This window comes from Phasianus colchicus, chromosome 24 (assembly GCF_987193195.1).
Source record: "Phasianus colchicus chromosome 24, bPhaCol1.hap1.1, whole genome shotgun sequence".
In the NCBI taxonomy this organism is placed as follows: Eukaryota; Metazoa; Chordata; class Aves; order Galliformes; family Phasianidae; genus Phasianus; species Phasianus colchicus.
In genome coordinates, this window is record NC_143459.1 from 6,133,354 (window position 1) to 6,152,108 (window position 18,755).

General features: G+C 51.1%; 3 protein-coding genes across 5 annotated transcripts; 1 reads left to right on the forward strand and 2 right to left on the reverse strand.

Annotated features, from left to right (window-relative positions):
• Positions 1 to 229: 229 nt before the first annotated feature.
• KPNA6 (karyopherin subunit alpha 6) lies at positions 230 to 15,930 on the reverse strand. Of its 2 annotated transcripts, none has more exons than XM_031594777.2 (14): positions 15,775 to 15,930; positions 9,811 to 9,944; positions 9,000 to 9,095; positions 8,614 to 8,713; positions 8,270 to 8,364; positions 7,481 to 7,612; positions 7,175 to 7,263; positions 6,090 to 6,189; positions 5,040 to 5,203; positions 4,458 to 4,536; positions 3,954 to 4,079; positions 3,231 to 3,358; positions 2,677 to 2,855; positions 230 to 1,693 (listed from the first exon to the last, which is right to left on the reverse strand). In XM_031594777.2, the coding sequence occupies exons 1-14, from the start codon at positions 15,776 to 15,778 to the stop codon at positions 1,509 to 1,511; spliced, it is 1,611 nt and encodes a 536-aa protein (XP_031450637.1). In that variant the 5' UTR covers positions 15,779 to 15,930; the 3' UTR covers positions 230 to 1,508. The 2 variants fall into 2 exon arrangements, with proteins under 2 accessions (XP_031450637.1, XP_031450636.1); XM_031594776.2 differs by lacking the exon at positions 15,775 to 15,930 and adding an exon at positions 11,885 to 13,512.
• Positions 15,931 to 16,235: 305 nt separating this feature from the next.
• On the reverse strand, positions 16,236 to 17,101 carry FAM229A (family with sequence similarity 229 member A). Of its 2 annotated transcripts, none has more exons than XM_031594782.1 (3): positions 17,059 to 17,101; positions 16,487 to 16,623; positions 16,236 to 16,408 (listed from the first exon to the last, which is right to left on the reverse strand). In XM_031594782.1, exons 1-3 carry the CDS (start codon positions 17,068 to 17,070, stop codon positions 16,306 to 16,308), a joined length of 252 nt encoding a protein of 83 aa, XP_031450642.1. In that variant the 5' UTR covers positions 17,071 to 17,101; the 3' UTR covers positions 16,236 to 16,305. The 2 variants fall into 2 exon arrangements, with proteins under 2 accessions (XP_031450642.1, XP_089980406.1); XM_090124280.1 differs by having other exon boundaries at positions 17,001 to 17,083.
• Positions 17,004 to 18,545, forward strand: TSSK3 (testis specific serine kinase 3). The gene is made up of 2 exons (XM_031594781.2): positions 17,004 to 17,430; positions 17,785 to 18,545. Exons 1-2 carry the CDS (start codon positions 17,286 to 17,288, stop codon positions 18,444 to 18,446), a joined length of 807 nt encoding a protein of 268 aa, XP_031450641.1. The 5' UTR covers positions 17,004 to 17,285; the 3' UTR covers positions 18,447 to 18,545.
• Positions 18,546 to 18,755: the final 210 nt, after the last annotated feature.

An 18,755-nucleotide genomic window follows, 5' to 3' on the forward strand; every position in this document is an offset into this window, starting at 1 on the left:
GACGAGGAGCCGCGGGGGCTGCCGGGAGACGGCGGCGAGAAGCGGCAAGCCCCGCGAGACTACAACTCCCGGCGTGCCCCGCGAGAGCGACTCCCGCCCCCCCCCCCCCCCCCCCCCCGTCGCACTACAGCTCCCGGCGTGCCCCGCGCGCGGCCCGGGCGGGAACTCGCCGCCCTCGCGGCTCCGCCCCGCGCCGCCCGCCCGCTCCACAGACGCTCCGGCACAGCGCTCATCTGCACAGAGGTTTTTATTCGTTCAACAGTCACGGACTCAGCAAACCCAACGCGGGGCGAGGGGCACGCAGGCCCGGCCCACCCCTCCCGGCCTCGGCCCCGCGGCTGTGAGGAGCAAACCTTGGCGCCCAGCAGAGCGGTTGAAGACGGAGCTACGCGGCGCGGACGGGAGCAGCAGCAGGACGACGAGGAGCGAGCTCGGGGCCGGCGGTTCCAGGCACACCTGCCTCACAGTGCTCTATTTACATAAATTACAGAAGTTTTATATATAGTTTTCTCTGGAGCCCAATTAGACAAATAGCTACCTATATATAATATAAAAAATACAGAGATTTGATTCTTTTCTCGAAGGAAATGTACATGTTCTGACTGTGAGCAGGAGGTAAACCTGGAGCCCCAGGCGCGGCGCTGCTGAGCTCACCCCGCACGCAGCACAGCGCCCAAAACGCAGCCCTGGGGAGGATTCAAGTAAAGATGAAGATGGGTTCCGCCGTTTCAGCAGTCCTGCAGCTTCCATCAGTAGCAATGCAAAGCCTGTGCCGTGGCAGCTGTGCTTCCTGTTCCAGAACCACCCCCACATCCCGCCCTCTTCGCAGCGACCAGCTTTGGGGTCTTGGTGCTTTTTATCCTTGTAAATACTACCAGCAGTTCTTCAGGAAAAAAATATCTAGAGACGGGGAAGGATCCTTCCCCCAGAAGCCTCTTGCTTCTTTGTCCATTTACAGCACGTTTTGGGGAACTCAGCCCAGCTCTGACAGGACTGTCCGCTGCAAGAGGAGCGCAGAAAGGCCAGGGCTAAACTTTGCTCTTGGCAAATTAGAGTCTTTAATAAGAGTAACATGTGCAAAAAAATTAAATAGATCAACCCAGGTTTCCAGAATTATTCTTGTCAGAATACTCACTTTCTATTTCTGTTCTTACCCAACCCAACACTGAAATCTCAGTTAAGTACCCGAGGTAAGAAGTGACATTTGGGAGAGATCACCACAAAGAAAAAAAAAAAACCCAAGAGGTGCAATCTGTTACCTCAGTGTCCTTCCTCCACCCAGATGCCTGCTTTAAAGACACGTATGCAGCAGCAAAAAGAAAAAAACGTGCAAGACATCCCATTTTCTTCATGAGGATAAAGCACTCTTTCTAGTTGTTTGAAGGAAGAATTGTTTCCTAACAGGTGGAGTGAGTGTTCAGCCTTCCGTTTGCAAGGAGGAATGGGACAATCAGCTTCTCCCAGTTGCTTTCTGGCAAATTTGTGGTGGTCTTTTTGCCTGGGGCACACTATAGCTGGAAGCCTTCCATAGGGGCTTCGGGTTGCTGGAAGATGAATTGCTGCTGGTTCTCATCTACCTGGGGAGCTAAAGCGGAGTCATCCTCTACTCCAAAGTAGTGCTCAATCAGGTCGAAGGCTTTCTGGTAGATCTCTTGGTTCTCGTGGCTCTGCAGGAACTCTATCTTATCCAAGCCTTAGAAAAGACAAAAGTGGAACGTGATGAAACAGGAGACCCTAACATTCAAGCTGTCCCAATCCATCCTCCACCCTTCCCCCATTCATTGCTTGTCTGTGTTACACAGCATTTTGTGAGCAGCACTGACAGCTAAAGCTAACATTCCCGTTTCTCCAGAGTTGTTTGTGGATTTCATCTATATCAGCAACCATTAATCTTTCCAATTGTAGGTTTAGCTAATGCAGCTAAGCAGGGAGTCTCCAGCAAAGAACTGCAAGCACTGAACTGGTCAGTGAAATTTGTATCACTGGCTGTGAACAGCTCTGCAGCTGCAGGGAAAGGAAGCAGGGCCCGTCCCAGTAGCCTCCAACAGAAGGGTAGCAACAGCTTTCGCTGTCCTAATTAAATCCAGTGTTGAACAGAAAGAATCCAAGCACTACGTACTCAGGAATTTCAAGAATTATTCTTACTGGAGGAACCAGGACACACAGCGTAACAGTCAGTGAGAGGGCAAGGAAAAAAAAAAGCCACTGATAGGATACAGGGCATTTCAGACCAAAATAGGAACTGTTCCTCAAAGCATTAGGAACAGGACAAAACCACCAAATTAGGTCTCTCCAGGGAAAAGCTAAGTCTCTCTGGATTTCCATCATGTGTTTGCAGTGCACAGCTGGGGACAATTAGACAAATCAAAGATCCAAGAAGTGGGTCTTAGCTCAGCTCAGCTTACATTGATTAATATTCCCAACAGCGTGAGCCACAATTACCAGGCTGGCCTCTAGGTCTAGGAAACCTGGATCACAAGTACAATAGTATTTGCTTCCTGACATTATCTTATGCTGTATCATAACATTCTAAAGAGACTGTGATCTATTATTGGAGCAAATACCAGCTAATTTGGAGCATACCCAACCGCTTAACTCATCAGAAAAGCGAACAAAACCAGTAGACACCTTCCAATATATTCTACTGTTTTCCAAGTCAGCAGCACCAGAACCTACCGTAGGCCTCCTCTATCATGCTACAGTACGGGTTGATGCCCGTCCCGCTCTGGTTGGCCTCCTGCTCTCCAAGCCTCAGGATGTTCTCCAGGCCATTCAATGCCACCTGAACAATCTTGGAGTCCATGACAGTAAGGAGGTCACAAAGAGGCTTGATGCAACCCAGGTTGACCAGGTATCTAAAAGAGATGACCAGGAACATACATTTACCTTCCAGGATAGGAAGCACCACCATTGCTCAGTTACAAAGAACAGGACAAGCGATTCAAGCTAAAATAAGTTTCTTTAACATAAAAATTATGTTTTTGCTGTTTTACAAGATTTATTAATATATACACCTCCCACCCCATTTATTTTTCTGATTTTAAAGGTAGCTCCTTCTGACATCCAGGTGATAATGAAATTCTGAGCAGTGAGGATCTAATTGGCTTGGCATGCATCTTAGGCACTTCTCCCTGGGGTTCCCCAGATTAGTTCCTCACTGCTTCAGCAGTTCCTATGAAGGAAAGTGAAATGTCTAAATGTATGGTAGCTCTCAGAGCCACAGGGAATACCTGATCTGTTCAGGAGTTCCTCCTGACGTTGCATTTGTGATAGCCCACGCCGCCTCCTTCCTTGTACGGAATTCTGCTTTCTGTAAGATTTCTATCAGCACAGGGAAGATGTTTGCATCTATGACTGCCTGAGGAGAGAGAACAGCAAGTAGTGTTTGAACGGGCAACGTGGTTTCTAAAAAGGCTATTAAGCACCTGAAAGAAATCTCTACTTCCATTTTCCTATTCAGAAAGTACTTCCCGAGCCACTGCCTTCAGCCATTCCTCAGCCAAATCGCATTAACACAAGATAATCGAGTCTGTAACCAGCACACAGATGATCCCTATCACTGCATCAATACTGCAGGAATGCTTTCATCATTTATCTCTGCCTTTGTACATTGGTCACTAAAAGGATAATTAAAACTCAACAAGCTAAAGCCTTTCAAACGTATACTTCTAATTGAGGATGGAGAAATTGGGGCTGTATCTCTTTTCCAGTGAACCAACCCAACAGACTCATGCCAGCCCAGCCTTTGTAGGTACAATCAGCCTTTTTTTTTTTTTTAGCTCATTTGGCAGATGGACAGAAACAGCAAGTCTGCAATAACATCAGAGTACAGAATGCACAATAAACTGCCACAAAGCATCAGATAAGGGAAAAACTGAAGTGATCTCATTATTAATGCTGAACATGGGATCTAGGATTATTATAAGTGACCTAGGGAAGACTCAATGCTGTACCTGTATTTGTGCTCTGTTTCCTGCTGTGATGTTAGATATGGTCCAGCAGGCTTCTTTCCTGATGGACTCCTTGGGACTACTTAATAAATGAAGGAGACAAGGCAGGGCTGAACAGTTCAGAATCACCTTTTCAGAAAGAAAACAGGAGTTAGGCCGCCAGTAGAGAACTAAATACTTTGCTTTCACACAGTGGATATGCTGTATGGACACTGCCCTTTCTCTCCCTAACCTTTTAAAGAAGAGGGAAGGAAAGGCAGCATTGTGCAATAAGGAAATGTATACTACTCCATCTCCTTTGTATCTCAAAATCACACTTTTCTTTGCGCCAAAACTAAGCTGTTTAGAGTAGCAAAAAACCAAGAGGAGTGAGTGTTCTGGTAAACCTTGGTTTTAAGAAGAACTTGCTGCAGATACATAACAGAGACATTCTGCCCAATTTCCACAAAATCATTATCAGGAGTTGCGTTCCCTTCAGCTGCATCTGTAAGGCCATCCCTCCCTCACCTGGGTCTGGATGTCATCTCCTGTCACGATGTTGCCGACCGCTCGCAATGCTGGGGAGGCCACTTTGTAGTCGTTGTGCCTGCAGGAAAGATGGCACAAGCATAAGAACAAATAGATCTGACCACATGCCTGGGTGCTTACAGAATCCACCCTCCAAGTCTCCCATCTGCATTATTTACTTTGGATTCCACCCCAGCTTAAAACTAACTTACGACAAAGGCAGTGTTATCCTTTACATCCCAACTTATCTTCAGCACAGAGATCTCAATATTTACATTACACTCCTGACCAAAGATTGTGCTAATTGGGGCAATACTCAGTCCTCTCTCTTTTTACAGTCTAGTCTAACTATCAGCCTGAACCTCTGCTTGGTACATTCTTCCTAGTGAAAGATGTGTCTTCTCTAAGGCCAATAACTGCAGCTCTCAACCCACTTCAGACCCTCTCAGGTATCTGCTCCAGCAGTCTGCTGGCTCCCAGGACCTGGACCCCACACCCACGAGGCAGGGAACACTGATGCATTATGATATGAACTCAGGCTCAGTCACCTGCTGGGCTGAGGCAGCAAGACAAGATACTTACATTAACAACTCGACCAGTCGCCGACACACCCCCGAGTCAATAACTGCTTGAATTTTCTCATTGGGGCCATCTGATAAATAGGAAAGAGCCCAGCACGCATCTGCCAGCAAGTCAGAGTCACTGTTGAATAATAGTCGGGACAGCACCGGCAGGCAGGGAGATACCTACAACAGTACCACCCCACAAGGTTAGTCACACTCTGTGCACCACCACCACATTCACACACAAACACCACGCGGCTGTGCTGACTGGCAAGATAACAATATTGAACATCCACACTTTCCTTCCTAAATTCAGCAGCTTCTTTGCAGTGTGGACTCCTGATGAGGTGCTACTATGTATGCTGCAGTTCAAAAGCTCCTCAGATTTCTTATCTAAGAACACTGTTCTTCCAAATCCCTAAGCAGTTCAGCATCCGGAGCAGAAGCCGTCATAAGTGTATTCACACTTACACACAATTTAATGTTTTCCCCTTCCCTGTAGGCTTCCAGCTTTGATGAGCACACTTTCAATTGAAGGAAAAGACACAAAACAAAAGCACACACTGGTCTTAAATTGTTTTAATTCTACAAAAAAAAAAAAAAAAAAGAAAAAAGAAAGATGGATCTGAAGAGCCAGCAGAATCTTTTGTTAGTGCCACTGGAGCACCACGGAAGGGGAAAGCTGCTATGTAGTTACAGAAGCCTTATCTTGTAGCATCTAGGCATCTCAGAATTGAATTTCCAGTCACATTTTGAGCAAAGCTGCAAACTTCCACGGCTCATGACAAGAAGGGAAGCTCACAGTATGTGCTACTTGCATGGAAGATCGGGTTTGCCCCTCACCTGGGTAACCTGATGGGCTGCCAACAGAGCCATGCATGCAGGCTAGCAGAATATTAAACAGGCACTCAAACATCTGCTGAACAGCAAGATCAACCTCAGCAGGAAGAACCTCACCCTGCTCCCTCCCAGAACATCTTGCAGAAGTCCAATGGCCAAAAATAATTTAGACAAACATCTTGACTGGGTGTCTCCCCTTCCCATCTGCCAGCAAGGCATTTACTCTCACCTTATCAAATTCAGGTGGTGGACTCTTTCCTCTGCACAAGTTTGACAAGGCCCAAACAGCATTCCGTGTCATTGTCAACCTGGTGGACTTTGTAAGGAGCCTAAAGAGACAATTACCATGAATTATATCCTCAGCACAAAGCATAACTTACTGGAAATTAACAAAGGAAACAAAGCAAGAGGAAAAAAACCTAACAATTGTAAGGAAGTCAATCCACTATTCCATCTGCCACACTGTTTGTCACCTGAGGCTGTCAATAAGCACGAAGAGAAGCAAAATGCAACTGCTCCTAGAATAAAAAGCTCGTTTCCTAAAGCTCAGTGACACGGAACAGGAAAGCAAACTATATTAGATAGGTTGCAGAAGGAAGTGCAAGACAATCAAATGCAGTTCCACTCTCAATTTCGCCCAGACGCTCCCACCCCAATCTGTCAGATGGTTCTGGTCACCAACTGACACAAAGTGCTGTCCCTCTACTCTGCAGTGAAGACAGCACATCCTGTGGGCTGAGAAAGGCTCAGGCAGTTATTGCCAAAAAGGGACTGACAGAAGTACAAGTTAGCAAACCAAATCATTTGTGACAAAGCATCATTTTGCCGAGGATGAGCGGAAACAAGAAGTTATTTCCAGAGCAGTGAGAGTACACTCTCAGCAGCCATATCTTCTGGCTGTGGTGAGCATGTACTACACCTGAGAGCTCAGTGATGTGCAAACCTGCTCCCTTTCCTCAGTGCTACAGAACTCCACTCAGAGCAGCACGTGAAATTCACAGCACAAGCACAAAGAGCAGGTAGTTCGAGGACACAGGGAAACAGCAAGCCCTGTGACTTCAGAGAGGCAAGCACACTGCAGCAGCACCCACTTCAGATTCAGAGCAGTGTAAAGGTTTGTGAGAAGGCATGTTATCTACCAAGTCCCACTATTAATCATATACTTGTCTGAACTGCCAGTTTATCATCTGGTACCAATAGTTTGATTCCCATCATCACATTTCTAGGGAATCCATTTGCCCAGCTCAAATATTGCTCTGCTGCAGTACAATGGGACTTCAAGAACTGTATTGGCAAGTATTCATGGCTACTCACATTAACAAGGGAGGAAGGATAGCGCAGTTAAGGACATAATCTCTACACACAGAGCTGTCTCCAGCAATGTTCCCCAATGCCCAGACAGCCTGAAAGGAAATAGCAACAGTTTTAGCATTCACACAGTTCCTGAACAGAGGAAGAAAAAGGTGGTATGCTAAGAAAGCACTTTCCTGGAACTCCAAGAAATAGGCTCTTCAGTTTGCAGACTGCAGCCAGCTGCCACACTAGTCACTCACTTTAAACACTGAGTTTCAGTCACGTGTGGTTCTTCCCCTAACCCCAAAAGTAAGAAGTGAGCCTTACCTGTTCTTGAACATCCTCAAAGTCAGAGTTTAACAGCTCTATAAAGATAGGAACTGCCCCGGCCTCAATAACTATTTTTGTCTGTTGGGAAGTTCCTGATGCAATATTCGTCAGTGCCCATGCTGCCTCAAACTGAAAAAAGCAGAAATGAGGAGAATGAATAAAATAACCCAGATGTAGCAGGATATCTGCCATTAAGTTTCAGTATAAACTCTCTTCTATTAAAAAAGTTAAGAAAGTATTCCCCAAATAAAACACCTCAGTACTTAAAATATTTTCTTGAACAATTAGAAAACAAACATCTCTGCTAGATGCCTTCTCAGAGATTACAATTTCTCAAAGAATGAAAAGCAAAGCTACCACTTGTTAAATGTCACTCACATCACATTATTTTACTCATATGGCCATTTCCTAGCATGAAGAGAAGATGTACAGCCCATAAATACACAGAATAAAAAGTTGTATCTATTCAGTGCAACCAGTTCCAGCACACCCTCATCCTGCTACTAGCAGAAAGATGCCTTGAGTTCAAGACCAGCTGAGCACCAAGGATCTACTTCTGCCACTCGTGTCTTAATCTGAGTGCAGGCTTTCATTCACTTCTTGAAGGGAATTCCCTTACACTACGTGGCCCTGGGCCAGACAGCAGATTTTTTTCCCCCCCTTTCAAGCATTAACAATAGCTTCACCATCACAGTCTGCATAGTTTGGGTTCCAGACATCACCCTTCTCCCATAGCACCCACAGATTCACACTGCTTAGCTGTCAGGGTTTAACAGTCTCCTTTACCTGTAGTGTGCAATTTTCGCTTCTCTTCAGGAATTCAACAAATCTGTCCACCACTCCTTGAGTGTTTATCACTTCATCTATTGGAGGATTGGGCTCTGAAATAGCAATGCAAGATCAAAACAGTATACAGGTCTCATACAGGCAAATAACAAGCATGAGCTATTGTTGACCTGAATGTCTCAAGCTGTACTGTAGATCAGCTCTCCAGAAGAGCTTTCAGTAAAATTCATCCAAACTTAATATTATAGCCTTCCTCAAACACAACACTTCTGTACAACACTGCAAGTACACAAACACTTAAATAAAGGCTATGTCAGACCTCATGGTGGGAATGTTATCTTTACCTTTAGAAAGCAACTTCCTGAATTTCTGTGTTGTTGCTAGCTGTAGATCAGGGTCATCTGAGAAAAGCATCTCTACCATCTCTCTTGTGATCACTCCCTCCTTAAAGGATGGAAAGGAAACAGAACAGTGATTCCGTGTCACATTAAGCTTATTTCAGGTAACACAGTCAAGACAGCCTGCCACAGTTATGTTCTTAGCTAGTACTCCAAAGATGTGCTATTTGAGATTAACACACAGTTTGGTTCCTGGCACATTTCTCCAGGTGGTTGTAGGAACATTTGCAACATATTCAACAGTGGGGAAACAAACGGGGAGGTTTGTCAGTTCCATGCAGTCCACAGCATGAAGTCTGAAGGCATGATTGCAACAGGGAAAGGCACCTTACCCCACACGTCGTGGAACTGACGTAGGAATCCATAAGGAGGCTATCAAACATGGAGGCATCTTCATTGATTAATTCCACGTTTCTTCTTTTAAAGAGCTGGCAGAGAACGCAGCAATAGAGTTGTTAGAAAGCAGTGTTTGTTTAACAGTCTTCATAACTAGATGTTCCTGCTCCTCAAACGAGATACTGTCAGCCATGGACTAAGTGCAATCCAAATTAAAAAAAAGCAGTCATTAATAACAGCTCTGCACACTGAAGACTAGCTTGGCACACAAACCCTGATAATAAAACATGCTAAGTCTCGCCCTCAGATATGCAAACGCCCAAGTCAGTGAAACACTGGCATATGCAAGTGCAGAATTTGGCCTAACAAGTTGGGAAAAGCAGGGAGCGGGCAGCTTGCAGGTGATGCAACCACTCAGTCTGAGCCGCATACATCACCTGGGAATCACCTCTCACTTTCAGACTTCCAAGCCAAAAAAACCAGCTCAGAGTCAAGAAATACACGCACTCCATACTTCCACTTACTTGTCTCGCTTCTTGGAGCAAAAAAAACCCATTTACTAATTAACAAAACCAAAAATTAAAATTAAAACCAAGGATCTGTGAACAAAAACTTTTAGTATCCCAAAGACAAAGTGCTTGGAGAGCTTTTCATGTGATCACGTACAGAGGAAAAGAGATCTCAGGACAGAAATAAACAGGACTGCCAACAAACCTTAATGCACAGATCCTTGAAGATCCCAGTTAGGCAGCAGCACAGCCTTGACTGCATTAAGGCTGTACACAAGCTAGTCGAGGTGGGAGTTACCTGTTGCTCTCGTTTCTGTTTGCGCAGTTGAATTCCTTCCTCTTCTCTCCTCCGACGCATTTCCTCAGGATTTAGGGCTTTGTTTTTGTAGCACTTCATTCGATAGTTATCCTTCGCAGGACTCGCCATGCTGTCTGTGAAGAGGAAAAACAAGGCCTCAGGTTTCTGGCCATTCTCCACTCCTCCACCCACGTGTCCCCTTCAAGCAGAGGAGCCGACGCACACAGAGGGCGCAGAGCAGGTGAAGCAGTGCCTCCTCTAATCACTTCGTGCTGAAGTTCTGCATTAGAATGGGATCCTGACATTACCTCCAATGATGTGTTATGACAAAAATAGCGAGTTCATAGGAAGCAGAGCAGATTCACTGTTCTGAAAGGAACCTGGATCCAACTCCACAGCACTGATGCACTTTACCAATATGTAAAGCTTCTGCTCTAACAGCTTTGCTGTCCTCAGGAGGCACACAGCCAAGTTCCAGTTTGCAGCAGAAGCCATTTCCCTCGTATCCTCATGACATAACCCAAACCTGGACACCTTCCCCACACTCACAGCGACCACAGGCTGTTCTGGGCACAACCAGATTGTCGCTCAGTAACTGTGCTAACTGCAGTGCTTTAGAGCAGGCTGTGAGAGCACCAAAATACAGAAATATACACATGGCAGAAATCCAACAGCGTGCAAAGTAAATAGAGGTCTTCATCTTACAATTCCAGTTAAAAACACTGCAGAAAGATGAGCTGTATGTATCACAGGCTGTGTTTGCCCTGCCAGATTACCACAAGTGTTCAGCATCTGACCTACTTCTGCTGCTCCGTATCTGCCTAAGGCAGAACTGCAGACTTGACTCCTAGTGCACCTGCCTCCTGCTCAGGGAAGTGACACCGCTGTGTGGCACAGTGAGAGCAACCAGCACCAAGCAGCACCAACCCGAGCACAGCAGACATCAACTCCTCAGCTCCATCCAGCTGCGCTCCCCTGTTTTGAGCACAGAGCTTCCCAAACACTCCCTCTCTCCCATTCATGAGAAAGGCTGTTTGACTTCAGTTCCACGCCCTTCACAGGACAGGAAGGAAGCAATGATAATCCACAGCAAACTGCCAATTAACTCCGAGACCAAATTACTCCTGTCTGACAGTCAGCTGGACATCAGTATCTTTATTTTCTTCCACCTGTCCTCAGCTGCTGCAAGAAGTATCCTGTGAAAGTTTGTGGCCCTACCTCGTTAATCTCCTCCTTCAAATTTTAAGCACCCGAGCCACACTGCTTACAGAAAGTCCAAGTCTGCCTTATCAGCTGTCTCCAGGCAGGCTGGAACCCTCCCAAGATCAGCTAGGGATGCCGTGGCCTCACTGCCCTACAGGAGCACCCACAGCCACACCAGAGAAAGGCACACACCAGGTACAAACATCCAACCCTCACTGCTGCTGAGAGAAGAGACAACTGTTAATTCCTACATTAACATAGGAGGAAACACTTTCAGGAGGTTTTCAAGAACTAGAGACACTGAACATCAAGGAAAAAACCCTTCTTTTCACAGTCCTTGCTTTTTAAGAGAGCATTCCCTTCCCTAGGTAAAATACCAAGGACACTCCTGTGAAAAACAATGGATAAAGAAAAAAAACACTACAAATCAAGTTCCTCTGGTCACTTACAGTGTAGCAAACCCAAACAGCTGATAGCTTGATTTGGAAAGACTGCAACATAATCCCCAATAAAGACAAATCTACTAATTCCCTTTGGAAGGCAAGGTCCACAATTAAAAGGTAGTTTTTAAGAAAAGGAGGAGGAAAAAGTGATTAAGTGGCTTAGCACGGCGCACATGACTACAGACAGGCCATATAAATAGCCTGATGCCACATGGCAGCTCAGCTGCCCAGGACTTGCACAACCCGCAGTGCAGGCGCAGCACAGCAGCACAGCTGAGGCTGTGGCTCAGAGCACTGCGTGCTGCACGGCCGAGTTCCAGGCTTTGGGTTTCAGGAGCATTCAAAGCCACCTTAAACTGCACGGAAACCCAAAGGCTCAGCCAGCCCAAGGAGCGATCCCTGCAGGCCAGCCATACAGCCACACACACCAGCACGCAGCATTCTCCTGGTTCTCTTCATCTCGCACACATTTCTCTCTTCAGTTTCTTCCCATTGACTTTTTCCAGCCCACCATTTATCTCAATACTCTGACAGTGTCAAAACAACAGTTTGTTACAATACATTCCATTTCTATGGCAACTGATGAATGTCACAGATGCAAGATTGTGACTTTGCTGCGAGCTCAGCAGATGCTGTAGGCACCAGACTGTGTAGCAAGAGCAAACACACCAAACAAAACAGACAGCAGCACACCAAGCACGTATAAATTCCTTACTTGTAGTATTTTGGCACCAAATAACTGCGCATCCACTACACCTGCAGTCAGGTTTCTGCAGCATTAACAATTGACTCAGGCCCTCCAGTGTGAACATCCACAAAGTGATGCCACCGAATCACAATGGTGGAATAACCAGGATTTTCTGATTAGGAAAAGCAATCGCCCGCTCATTTCCGCGTGACACAGACAGTTCTCAAGCCACATATTTGCACTTTGTGACTTAATATATAAAACGTTGCTCTGAGAAATTTCTCCTTTTACAGAAAAGCTCCTGGTTAAGGTGCTGTGGAAGCCTACTTCAAGTATGTTTCTGTTAGCTGCATTTAGGCAGCCAATCAAACCAGTATGATTACACCGCACCTCTCCTAGGGAAGGTTTTTCTCTAAGAGCCAACAAAGCCCTGCCTTAAATCCAGATAGTATCAGCCCACGCCCTGAATTACAGAACTGTTCTGATGCTGTTCCAGGCAGAGGCCCTGGCTGTGCTGTACCTGCAGCAGCTCAGCTCAAAGCTGCTCCTCCCACAGCCCCACCAGAGCGACCTGCACAGCCCACAGCTGCCCTTTCACCTGGGGCTGCAGCATGCAGGCTGCGCTCCAGACAAACTCCTCTGGCAGAGCCTGCAGCTGCTCAGTGCTCAGAACTCACCCACCCGAGCCTCCCAGCATCGTCCCCTCACGGAATCAGAACTTCCAGCCCCAGAACTGTGCAGGCAACAAGCTGAGCTCAACCCTGCCTGCCCAGCAGCACTGCTGGACAAGGGCTGCAGCCAACAAGTTCTGCAATGCTAAGGCCTCTGGGATCAAATCATTGATAAAAAACCAGCACACTTAAATCAAAGCCAGGCTTTAATCAAGATAATTCATACTGGGAATGATTTCAAGTGTTCTGTGAGCTGAGAATTCCCTCACAGGAATTCCTCCTTACCACATACTGCACAATGAGAATGTGTTTACCACCTGAATGAAAGAAGGAAAAAGCAGGGTGGGAGCTGGACCAAGGATCAGCAGAGCACTCAGGCTGTAAGCACCCGCATGGAAGCCAACACCAACTACAGCATTCAGCCATAAAGCAAATCCAGGGTCTCTACTGCCCCACCAGCATTATAACAGCTGCTTAGCATTACTGGATCAGAAACCCAACCTCACTTCTTTGCAGATGACCTTCCTCCCACCTCCCTGCACTACAGAAAGCATTCGCTTCAAAGAGTTTTTCAGCTGCTGATTAAAGCTCCCAGCTGAGTCACTGCAGGAACTCGCATGCCTAAATCAGGACTGGTGCTGCTGAGTCAGACTGGAGGGGCAGAACAGAAACAGTTACACTGAGATTTGACATGGCTTTTTTTTTTTTTTTTTTTTTTTTAAAGCCAAAGCACCCTTAATGAGGGTAACCTTCCTCAGGTACCCATGACAGCTTCTGGTTCATGTGCTCACCTGCTGCAGTTGCTGAAGTTTGAGAAGCAACAGAGAAAAGTTGTTCTGAACCTCAGACTTAATAAACTCCACATCACGTCTTTCTTTAGTCTGTTCTTAAAGCAGTGTTGAAGCAGTTGTTTTACAGCATAGCATAAAGGTTCTGCAGAACAGCAGCTACAGACCCAGCACCTGACCAGGGGATTCCCTTCCAAGCTGCGTCCACAGCATCTTCATGATTTCAGCTGGAAACGCACAAAGTGAAGCCTAAATAATCTGTGCTCCTTGAATGCAAGTTAAACGAAGTTAACAGCAGCAAATACATACAAATAGTTGAACTGCCTGCACCCACTGCACAAGGTCAGCTCCCAAGTGCTGCCAGACATCAGCCAAGAACACAAACTTGTTCTTGGGAGCTCGTTGTTTTGTCTCCCTGCAATTTTGATAGTTTTGCAGTGAAAAGGACACTGGGAAAACGCACATAACTGCTCAGGAGATGACGGAAAAGGAAGCTGAGAAGTTCTGCTTGCAGGAAGACAAGCAGTTCTGTAAGCAGTGCCATCAAACAGGCAGCAATACGAGGCTGTTCCCCTGGCCGTCTCAGAGCTGCAGGAACAGCCAGGCACCACTGCCTGCCCCCAGAGCAGCCCGCCCTGAGGCCCTGAGTTCTGTCCCTCTGCACGTCCTCCCGTGTTTCTTACACTCAGCACACAGCAGCACCCTTTCGGAGTGGTCCCAAACACAGCGTGCAGCCAAGGCCAAGCACTCCGTGTGCAGCACAGCCTGTGCCAACCAAACGTTTATGTGCACAGCTCGTGGCTGCCCGGCTCATCCCACTGCTTTGGCCACCAGGAGCAGCAATTCCAGCACGACTGGAATGCACAGAGCCCAGCGGCTGCGGGGGGAGGGAGTGGGAAACCTTTGGGGAAGGATTGGGGCTGCAGCACCTCTGACTTTCACCAGGCTGAGCCCAACAGTGGCAGCTCGTCAGCTCTGAGCCTGACTGTGTGAGACCCACTTATGTTTCAGCTCCATCTCCTCCTCTTGTCCCCAGTCTTGGAGCCAGGGGTTGGCAGCTTTAGGCCCTCTGTGCACATCCCAGGGCCTTCAGCTCCCTTAGGAGGACACCGATGATGTGTGAGGGATAACAGCCTCCTGTCAGAGGGCAGAGAGCTCTCTGCAAGGCTCCTCACAATGAGGATCGACTCTTTGATTCACCTCAAACCCGACGCTGCAGCGTTACAGGGTCCTAAAGCCACTCAAAGCAGCCAAACACAGCGACATCCCAGGAGCTCAGCCGTCCCAGCAGAGCTCTGCTGCAGCAGCACTGAGCTCCCATAAGCGCGTTTCTCCAGACCTCATCAGCAGCACAGACCAGAAGCACAGCGCTGAAGGAAGGGGCACTTCTGCTCTGACACCGACCACCATTAACAGCACAGCTCCCCTTCACAAAGTTCATGTTTGTTCGCCTCAACTCGAGCAAACAAAGCAAAGCAGCCAAATAACCAACGGGATCCAGCAGCCGCGCGGTCCGTTCAGCTCAGCACAGCGAACACACGCGGCTGTGCGAGCGCACGGCAACGGGGGGAGCCGGAGCGCCCAGGGCAGAGCGGGGCCGGCAGCGCAGCCCCGCGGCTGGGACCGCCTGCCGGGAACAGCGACAACGCGGACTTCGTCTTAAAAGCGAGCGGCGTTACAGCGATAACGAGAGCAGCGCTGAGCGACCGCCGCCAGGAAGGCCGGCGGGACGGGACGGAGCCTTCGGAGCCGCGCCCAGCCGGGAGATCCCGAACAACGCCGAGCCGCCAAGGAGCCGCGAGAGCGCGGGGAACGGCGGCACAGAGCGCGGCACCGCGCCGCCCCGACCTCCGAGGCGCGGATCGCGGACGGCAAACCGACAGCGGCGGCCGCGCCCAACGGCTCCGCGCGGAAGCACGGCGCGCACCGCCGCCGCCCCGGAGCGCCGGGAGCCCGACAGCGGCACGCGACACCGCGGGGCTCCGGCGGCCGCCGCCTCCGAGCACAACGGCCGCGCTCGCGGCTGCCGCCCCCCGGCCCGGCCGCCCGCGGGATGACTCAGTGCGCGGCCCCGAGGCGGGAGCGGCCGGCGCCGCCCGCGTCAGGACGGCTCGGCCCCGGCTGGACGGCACCGCGGCTCCGAACGCGCGGCCCGGCCCCGCCGCCCTCACCCATCGCGGATCCCCGGGCGGACGCTCCTCCGGCGGCGGCTCCGAGCGGCGGCGGCCACAATATGGCGGCGGGAGCGGGAGGGCGGGGAGCGGGCGGCCGACGGCGGCCGAGAGGAACCACGCGGCGCCAAACGCGGAGGCCACGCCCCCTTCTGGCGCGGGGGGCGGGGCGATGCGGGGGGCGGGGCCGAGCCTCGCCGCCCTCGTGCGGATCTTCGTCGCCGTGCGCGTCCCCCGAGCGCCGTCCCCTCCCGACTCCCCCGGCTCCGGCTTCCTCAGCCCCAACCCCTCCGCTCACAGCCCCATCCCCGGAGCCGTTCCCCGCTCCCCGTCCCCAGGTCGCCCTCGCGGCCACGCTGAGCCGGGAGCGGGCGGCCCCGGGATCCCAGGGCGGCCGTCGGGGGCGCGCAGCCGCACCGCCACGCGCGGCTCGGCGACACAAAGAGGACAGCAGGCGCAGAAACGCTGTAGGATGGCCTTTCTTTACAAAGTGCATAAAGGATCCGCGTCCCTCGCTGCTCCCGGGCTGCATCAGATGCTGCGTGGCCGGCAGTTCCCTCCCATGGCAATGAAGACATCAATGGGGACGTGGGGCAGCGTCAGGCGGTGGTTCGCGGGGCACCGCCGCAGCTGCCTGCAGGGAGAGCGGGGTGAGCGCAGGGACGGCGCGGCACAGCGCGTGGCGCCGCGGGGAGCCCCGCAGGTCCCTCACCTGCCCGCGGTCCATGCGGTGCCCACCCGCTGCTGGGTCTCCAACGCCGTGGCTGCGCTGCGGCAGTCGCCTGCCTCCATGGGGAACCTGCGGGCCCGCGGCGCTTCCTGGGAGCTCATGTCCGGGCCCGGCCGTCTCTGCGCGGGGAGAAGCAGCTGCGAGCGGGGCCTGGCTGCGTTCCCGGCCCTGCACGCTTGGCCCGGCGCTCACCGCGGCCTCGCCTCGCCCTCCCTGGCGAAGGAGCCCGGCCCGGTTGGGCCGCAGGCGCTGGAGCTGCCGAACGCAGTCAGCTCAGATGTGAGGCTGCAGCGGGAGGGAAGGAGCACAGCCCTGCACAGGGCTCATGGCACGGCCCTGGGCTCCCCTCCCTGCTGCAGCAAAGTGTTCTCTGACCGCCGGCCCTGAAAGCCCTTCTGCCGCCCCCGATCTGCCCTGAGGAAAGTGGGAGAGGAACACATGGGGCCCCCGGCAGCCCCCGCCCCGCGTTCCCCCATCCCGTGAGCCCCCTACTCACGGTGCCCACTGAGCTCAGCACAGCCCGATCCCCCCTGCCTGGCAGAGCGGTCGCCCACCTTGATGCACATCCGTCATCTGGGATTCACGCAGCATCAGCTGCATCACAATAGCACGCCCAGGCTACCAGAGGTGCCTCGATGCCCCTTCCCAGCAGGGCATGAGCAGGGCCTGGTGGCACTACGCATGCCAACAGAGGGCACGGGGATCCCCTGGCCACTGCGATGCTGTTGTCGAGTTGCTGGGGGCAGACCTGAGATTGAACGACCCCGGAGTGTGAGAGAACATGGAGCAGTTTTTGCTTGCCAGCGGCTACCAGCTTGGCAAAACCATTGGGGAGGGAGCTTACTCCAAAGTGAAGGAGGCCTTTTCCCATAAGCACCAGAAGAAAGTAGCAATTAAAATAATTGATAAGAGTGCAAGTCCAGAAGGTAAGAAGTAGCCCCAAAGAGCTTCCAGGCTGAGGCACCGTCCCTCCTTGGAAGCTTTTCCTGCCAGAAAATGAGTTCCCCAAACTTTCCACCTAAGAGCAAACAGGGAAGGTAGGTGTTGAGGGCAGCGCAGAGCAGCCGGGGGGCCACAACCCAGGGGGGTTTAACCGGCTCCTCCAGCTGCAGCGATGGCCAAAAGCAGCAGAGCTCAGATCCCCTCCAGACAAGGGCCCTGCGAGGAGCCAGGCACCCACGGCACAACCTCCCCTCCTTCCCACCCTGTGGCTGCAGCCAGGCCAGGTGCCGGGGCTCAGCGGCTCAGGAACTGAGAGTGAATTTTCCTCCTCTTGGCAGAGTTCATTCAGAAATTCCTGCCCCGGGAGCTGCAGATCATCGAGCGCTTGGACCACAAGAACATCATCCACGTGTACGAGGTGCTGGAGTCTGCAGAGGGGAAGATCTACCTCGTGATGGAGCTGGCCGAGGACGGGGACATCTTTGACTACGTGGCACACGAGGGTCCCCTGCCTGAGCACCGCGCCAGGGCGATCTTCCGCCAGCTGGTCGAGGCCATCCAGTACTGCCACAGCTGCGGGGTGGCTCACCGCGACCTCAAGTGCGAGAACGCGCTGCTGCAGGGCCAGACCGTGAAGCTGACGGACTTCAGCTTCGCCAAGCAGCTCCCTGCAGGCAGCCGGGAGCTGAGCCGCACCTTCTGCGGCAGCATGGCCTACGCGGCGCCCGAAGTGCTGCAGGGAGTGCCTCACGACAGCCGCAAGGTCGACATCTGGAGCCTGGGCGTCATCCTCTACGTCCTGCTGTGCGCCCACCTGCCCTTCGACGACACCAACATCCCGCAGATGTTGTGCCAGCAGCAGAAAGGCGTCTCCCTGCCCAGGCACCTGGGGGTCTCCAGGTCGTGCCAGGACCTCCTGAAAAGGCTCCTGGAACCAGACATGGTCCTGCGGCCCTCGGTGGAGCGGCTCAGCAGGCACCCCTGGCTGGCCAGACCCTGAGAAGCGCTCACCCCGCTCCCTCCCAGGGGAGGGATTGCTTCTAGGATGCCAATAAATTCAGATGTCAGTGTTTCCCACAAATTCAGCCTCACGAGTGCCACTACTGACAAGGTCTGTTTCACACTTGGCCATTTTTACCTGCTCCCTCACAGCCCCTGGCCTTCAGCAGCAGGGAACAGAGCAGACCAAGAGGACCCCCATGTCCTCATCCCCATCCCCCTCCCCACTAAGTAAACTTCCCTTGAGGTGAGGGGGAGGAAAGCAAAAAGAAATTTAAAGCAGTTGATCCTCTTGAGACAGCTGTCCCCA